Source organism: Podarcis filfolensis (genome assembly GCF_964270895.1).
Source record: "Podarcis filfolensis genome assembly, chromosome: 1".
NCBI classification, from domain to species: domain Eukaryota; kingdom Metazoa; phylum Chordata; class Lepidosauria; order Squamata; family Lacertidae; genus Podarcis; species Podarcis filfolensis.
This window is the reverse complement of record NC_139604.1, coordinates 41,561,463-41,568,763: the sequence shown is the minus strand read 5'-3', so window position 1 is coordinate 41,568,763 and position 7,301 is coordinate 41,561,463. Positions and strand designations below refer to the sequence as shown.

Below are 7,301 nucleotides of genomic sequence, written 5' to 3'. Positions count from 1 at the left end.
GGATATATCCTATCATGAGTCTTAGCAACTTACTTTGAATATTTTCAACAGCTCTTATTTATTTAGTTCTTCTGTTCATTAAGTGCTCCACTCAGTGGCCACCCATGTCGAGTGTCCTCTTTATACATCATTTGAGCCTTGGCTTGCACAGGATGAGAAGCTATCATATAAAGAATCACTCAAGGACTCCAAGTGGTCTATATCATGCCTATCAGAACTATTTAGAGAAACTTCTTCATTCTTCCCATTTTCTTCTTGCCCTTCAACCTTGCTCTCCTTTTCCAATAAAATGCTTCTGCTGCTGTTAAATTTATTGAGAGACTCCAGGGAAATTTTAGATAACCCCTTTTCAGAATCTTCCTTTGCTTCTTCAGGTTGCTTCAATTTCTGTAACGATTTAAGAGGAGAGGAAGTCAGAATTAGAAACATACTCTTCTCCAAAAACAAAAATAGTTATCAAAATTGTAAATAGTCAATTACTGCCTGTCAAAAGTTCACAGCAGAAAAGAAATAGATAGTTAAATGCTTTGGGGCTTAATCCTCCATAATAATTAAATCCAAGAATAAAGTTCATTTTGGGATAAATCATAGCTTTAATGATTCTGCTGAGACAAATAGGACTCAATTTGCAAAACAGTTAAGTGCCATTTACATTTTAAGCAGCTGATTTTGGAATTTGTATGTGTAAAATATCTCCAGCATCTCCAGAGTAATTTACATTTCCCATCCTTTTTCAGGAATCATTATTTAAGGACAACTGGCTATTCGTCAAAGTAGCTGGCACTATTATTTCATTTGGACTCCAGTGAGTGCACTCCTATTCTGAGACCCAGTAACAGTGCAAATATTAGGTGAAAGCAGAAGACAAGACAGGCATGGTTAAGTTCTATTAAAATCAGTGGAACTTTTGCATACAGACAAATGTTCATGTCTCACTTATTTCAATAAATCCAAAGTGCACCTAACTTGTCAGGGTCACACCAGAAAGAATAGTGAAAGCAAAGGTCCCCCCCATCATTTCCTAGGCCCTCCCTGCCATCTCCATCCAACACTTATCAGCTTCAAGGCAGGTGTAGTTGTCTCCTTGGCTTGGGGGCATGTTGGTGAACTCCAAAAGCCCATATACCACCCCAGGTATACCCACTTTCTGCCTCTATCAGACATCAGTGAGGCAAGAACCAGGAACATTTCTGTAGCAGCAGGAGGGGGCCCTACAACACTGGGTCTCCCTCTCCATCCTTGGAGGATAGTGTCCAAAACACCCAACGGCCACTGGAGTGCCTTCCCAGGGACTACAAGACTGCAGGTAATGTCTGCAGTGTTATATATGCATGTACCTGATCTCACTGGAACATGTTTTTGTTGTCAGATTTTGTTGTCAGTAGTGTAAATCAGATATAAAAACTATGCATTACAGTGGTACCTCGGGTTAAGTACTTAATTTGTTCCGGAGGTCCATTCTTAACCTGAAACTGTTCTTAACCTGAAGCACCACTTTAGCTAATGGGGCCTCCTGCTGCTGCCACGCCGCCAGAGCACGATTTCTGTTCTCTTCCTGAAGCAAAGTTCTTAACCCAAGGTACTATTTCTGGGTTAGCGGAGTCTGTAACCTGAAGCGTATGTAACTGGAAGTACTACTGTACTTTGAGAGAGAAATGCGGGAGTACAAAATATCTAAACGTGTATGGAATGGTGTGGCCTATACCTAACCGGTATCAGAGGAAAAGAAGCAACTTCTGCTATCCAATTAATCTATAGATTAATATACCACCTGTTTTAACAGGCTGAGTATTTGGAACTTTAGTAAGGAACCTGGAATCTGAGGAAAAGTATCCCAATGTGTATTGGATATATATTTACTAAAATAAATCTGTATAATGCAGACATTAATTAAATTTACTAGGAAAGAACTTCACATTTTACATGTGTATTGATTTTCATGAACTAAAAAACCTTTCCAACAGAAATGAAAGCAACAGGAGAGGAAATTACACTGAGCTGGTCCAATCCCCTCAGGCCAGAATCAATCAGATATTGGCTATGTCTACTTGGAGAAGTGTTGTGATCTGACAAAACTACATAAAATGAAGCACTGGACAATGTATCAGCATATTATTATTTTTTTAAAAAAACCACACAACTGGATTGTACAATACCAATTTTATCTCTGCTTGAAGAACACTTTTAATCAGCTGTTTTAGGGAGAGGTTCAATATAAAAAAGACCTGGTTTTCACACACAGCTTGTGTTTTTTAAAAAACCAAAAAAACCATCTCTTCTCAATAATATCATTAAAGAAATACATGAAAATACTGAATGCATTAGGGGCTTTACCAATATCTAAGGTTTTTGCAGTATCCATTGTTAAATGAGGTGTGCTAAAGTCACAATCATTCTTCATTTTCAGTCTTAGTTCCAAGCAGAAATAAATGGATCAATAAACTATTGGCAGTCCAAGAACAAACATTTTTACTTTATGTCTAGTTGGCAAGTGAAGTGGCTGATTTAGTGGTCATTCAGAAATATCAAGAATACAATACAGACTACCAAAGGGAAAAAAGATATTGCAATGAAAGAGCAACATAAGATGAGGATGTTTGACTCTGAAGAACTTGGGGTTCTGTTTGGGGCCACGTTATGTGTGCCCATTTTTGCAAAAAAAAAAAAAAAAGCCACAATGCTAATTTTTACAGTTGAAGCCCAACCCATAACCAGCTAGGCCTGGTTAATTTGATTTTTAAAAAATGCTTTAAGCCCAAGTACAAATTGTGCAAGTTAATTTCAAAAAGCATAAGTAGCCAGGGTGGTGGGTCTGTGTTCGCTGCTACTGAATTACACTACCATTTCCACAATCAGACTATAACATCTGCACTATCTTATTCCATTACAAGAGTGAGATAAGCCAGCTGAAACGTAAGCCTTACATTTATTGATTCAAACCACCCACTAATTCATGGAAAAAAACCACTAAAGTCACTGGGTCTCCAAGTGGCAGCCATGCCCCAGCAAAGACATATGCTCATGCATGAGCTGAATAAACTGTGTTTAAGGGAGTATGCTCATGTATTAATGAGGACCATGTATTTTTGTGGAAGAAAATGGAGCACTTCTGCATATGTAATGCTTTGGATCATGTCCAATGTAGGATTAGGTATTCTAGTTCTATTAGTATTCTATTGGTCTGAATCCTAAGGGCCCCATGCATGTGTTGAAAGCAGTTCTGCACACTTGCAGGGTATAGGGCTGCCCATCTCCCCTCTGACTGCATCCCTCCTCCCCATGCCATATGAAGCCAGCTACAGACATGGCCTGTCAGGCATGCTAATTTTAGGGTTGGTCAGCGCAGGGATGTAGCTGGAGAGCTGGAAAATACACAGCCCTTTGGAGCCAGAGAGAGAGAGAGGGGGAGAGAGAGAGAGAGAGAGAGAGAGAGACTAGTTTGATTTTTGCATTTCAGTCATATAGGCCACTGGGTTATTGTCAGCTTGATCCTACAAAACCACTTTCACTGTCAAACACGAAACACCAAAATTCAGTAGCCCCAAAATGGCCTGCAAAGCAGACAAACTACCCGTGGCCCTATTGTGTCCTGCCTTCCACACCTTGTTAGCATGGACAATATACTAACAGGGTATTGGCAATTTTGTGTTGTGGAACCACTAGAGCTGCTCCAAAATCCTTTTTTCTGAAATGGAACTAACGTTGTTCTTGGCACTGCTACAAGAGCCTTTGTTGTACAACTAAGTTTGTGTTTTGGAACTTAAGCATTATCATATGGTCTTGGTTGCAAAATGCTAAACCACGGTGCGGGGGAGACATTCCATAATTTTTCATTCATTTTCAGCTACACAGCTCTGTTTTGAATACATTTAACACAGCCAAGAAAATCTTAAGAAAAATATTATAATTATTAATAATTCATATAAGGCTGTTTAGTGGTACAGAAATCTGTGCTGCAGTCCTTTTTCTCATGAAGATCCTTGTGAGGTATGTCACTATGAGTCCCATGCTGCAGGATATGGGGAAAAGGTTTCTCAAGGCCACCTAATTACACCACTGCTGAGTTTTGAATGGAATCCAGGCTTCCCAAATTAGCATGTAACACTTCAGTTACATGGTATCCTTCTGTACCATCTGGCTGGATTAGGGCTTGGAGGCAAGGCATTATAGTGGCTGCAGTCCTTTCTGAAGTGACACATCCAAAAGGTGGTGCTGAGGGGCTCATGAGCCATACTGCAGCCATCGATCTCTGGATTCCCTAAACTGTTTGACACCTGCAAACATCTCAGGTGTCACCACTACGTGGGTGTTAATACAACACCATTCTTTTCTATCTGTTCATCCTAGAGAAACTGTTGAAACCCTGAATGGGTATCTGGAGGGAAGTTTTGGGATGGATGACCTCAAGCAAGCTGGAACTAAATTCAGATAAAATGAATCATCTGTGCGAGAAAATATGTAGATCTGGATGGAGGTATCCAGCTGGTTCTGGTTGCCTTGTCCCAAAAGACAAAATTCTCATTTTTGGAGGTTCTACTGGACTTGGCACTGTCAAATGATGTCCAGGTGGCTTCAATGGCTAGAAATGCTTTTTAGCAGTTTAGACTGATTTGCCAACTGCAATCCTATCTAGAGAAAGCAGACCTTGTCACAGTTGTGCAAGCCTTCAGAACATACTATTGTAATGCACTCTATATGACACGAACGGCTGAATTGTTTGTGTGGGCCTCATGATCAGAGCAATTGATATATTTTATATCAGGTGCACCAGTTACCAGTTTGATTCAGGACAAAATTTAAAGTGCCACTGGCTACTTTTAGAGCCTTAGATGGGTTGGGATCAAATTATCTGAAGGACTGCCTGCACTTGTACAAACCAGGCCCTAAGATCAGTTTCTGATGTTCTTCTCATAGGCCCACCCCCAAGAAATATTAGGTTAGTGGGAACTAAAGACTGTCTTTTCGGCGGAGACCCCATATTTATGATCCTCCTATCCATATGTACATGGTTCTTACAGTTTTAAACCAGCCCTGAAAACTTTTGACAGTGAAAAACATCTTCTATGTTTAAGATGCAGTATAAGTACTTTGTTGTATATGCCCAACCCCACAGAAGCAGGGGTCTTCATCTCAAAGAACTTGCCACAAGGCAGTGATATATTTAATACTTTACATATATAGAGATACATGGAAGATTTCCCAAAACAGTAGGAACTGCTTGAGTGGGATGCCAGATTCCTTCTATCAGAATTTAAGGAGATAGCTGTAAAAGGAGCTAAGGGTTTCACCTCTAACCTTGTGGGTAGAACTGATAGACTGATCTAGACAAAGATAAACTTATGCTGATCGGACAAAAGAAATTGCAGCTTCCTTCTATTTATCACTTTCAGTGGTAGTATTACAGTTTAGTTAGTAATTTAATATGATGACATCAATTAATAAAATATACTGGATTAAGGTGGGGGAAAAATTAAGGTCAAATTCTATGATGTTAAATCAAGGAGCCAAAGTAAACCAAAATGTTGAGCAATAAACAGTATTCAGTAGTGAAACTAGGCAAGGGATTTAAAATTTAATCCAAAGTCTACTAAAGTCAACAGGAGTCTTCCTGCTAACTGTAATGCGTTTTGGATTAGGTCATATTGTCATCAAAACTAGGTCTAGCTTTTAAAGGTAATAGCTGTCTGGCTGTTATCATAAACACTGGAGGACAGCTTTGGTGGTGAAATGAGTTCTTTTTGTACTTGTACTTGACAATACAACAAATAAATTTAATTCCTGTGCTTTAGCACCAAGATTAGTGATCTGAGGGGCACTTGACATACTGCATTGATAGTTACCTAAAGGCTTTTAAGTGTGAAGAGGATAAGCATGTCTATCATTAAGGTACAATAGTCAAAGAACGGTGGTTGCAGTTTGAATAAAAACGTGGTGGCAAACTCAGGCTGCATTCACACGTGGGGTTTGTTGCATTAGCCACCACATGGAAACGTCAGGAAAATGGAATAAACAGTCAGGTTAATGCTGTCCAAATCCAACATAGCAGCATGTGAATGTTATATTGCAGCATGTGTGGGAAAACGTTAGTCTTCCATATGTTGCTTGACTAGAACTCCCATCATCCACTGCCCATGCTTGCTGGGGCTGATGGAAGTTTCAGAAACATCTGGAAGGTTAGAGGAAGGATTTCTGCTTGTGCAATGGAATCCTCCCAGGTGCCCTCTAAAACTGTTTATCCTCTGGAGCAGATTTGGGAAGGGCGCAGTGTATACACATGGAGTAGCAGAGAGGGGAAGTCCATGTGCGTAAGCAAAAATCTATTCACTACCATGATCTCCAGATGTTGCTGGACTCCAGATGCCATCTGTTCCAGTGAGGATGATCAGTGGTCAGAAACAATGGAAGATACAGCCCAACAACACCTGGGACGTTAGCCATCCATGGCACAATAACAGTAACAATTAATTATTTATATACCACCCATCTGACTGGGTTGCCCCAGACACTCTGGGCAGCTTCCAACAATTATGAAACCACCATGTGTGAAAGGTTCTTTAACTGATCATCAATGGTGGAAGAAAATCTGGTTTTTCTTTTGTTTAATTAACAGTATTTTATTGTACTACAGTAAGGTAATGGCTGTGCTGGAATGGAAGATGTTTGGTAGTGTGCTATTGCTCTTTGAACAAATACTCATGTAAGCTATTAAAAATAAGCCTTTTTTAATTTTTGGATTTTATTTATTTTTACTGAAGAGAAAAATTTCAATTACCATTTAAAGTCAGGCTATGAAAAAATGCTCACGATTAATTTGGTAGACCAATGAATATGAAGACACTCACCTCTCCCCCCCCCCCTCAGCATGGCCCTTAGTTTAATCTTCAAAACTTTATTTGCAGAATAGATTAACACCTGCATCCTGCTGTCTCTGGGATAAGAAGTTATGTAACATAGTACTTAATGCACATGGGCAAATCATTACAAAAGTGTGTGCAATTAATTGTAAACCTAAAAATAAACTCAATTATATCTTAGCTTCCTTCTGAAATAAATGTGTCTGAACAAAACTTATGAAAATGAACTGTTCTTCTCTCATGTTAATGGAATAAAGTAAGGATTGCCAAATGGATGGCAAGAAACCATCACATCTGCTCAATTCAGTCCCTATTTTGATTACTTTCTATTCCAACTTTTTATCAGGTTTTGTTTTTATGTTATCAGTTAGCAAAATTGTCGGGAATTCAAGCCCATATCAGGAGAAACTGGCAACAATCCCAGGCACCCGGCTTGATTCCCTGTTG

At 39.4% G+C, this 7,301-nt stretch overlaps 1 protein-coding gene across 13 annotated transcripts in view; it reads right to left on the bottom strand.

The window, feature by feature from the left end:
• NCKAP5 (NCK associated protein 5) overlaps positions 1-7,301 on the bottom strand; it is a 605,696-nt gene that overhangs the window by 1,030 nt on the left and 597,365 nt on the right. For all 13 annotated transcript variants that reach the window (XM_083581664.1, XM_083581665.1, XM_083581669.1 and 10 more), the window contains one exon: positions 1-387. This exon is cut by the window's left edge and continues 1,030 nt beyond it. In XM_083581664.1, the coding sequence (XP_083437790.1) occupies positions 121-387 (267 nt within the window). In that variant the 3' untranslated portion in view covers positions 1-120. The remainder of the gene's footprint in view (positions 388-7,301) is intronic.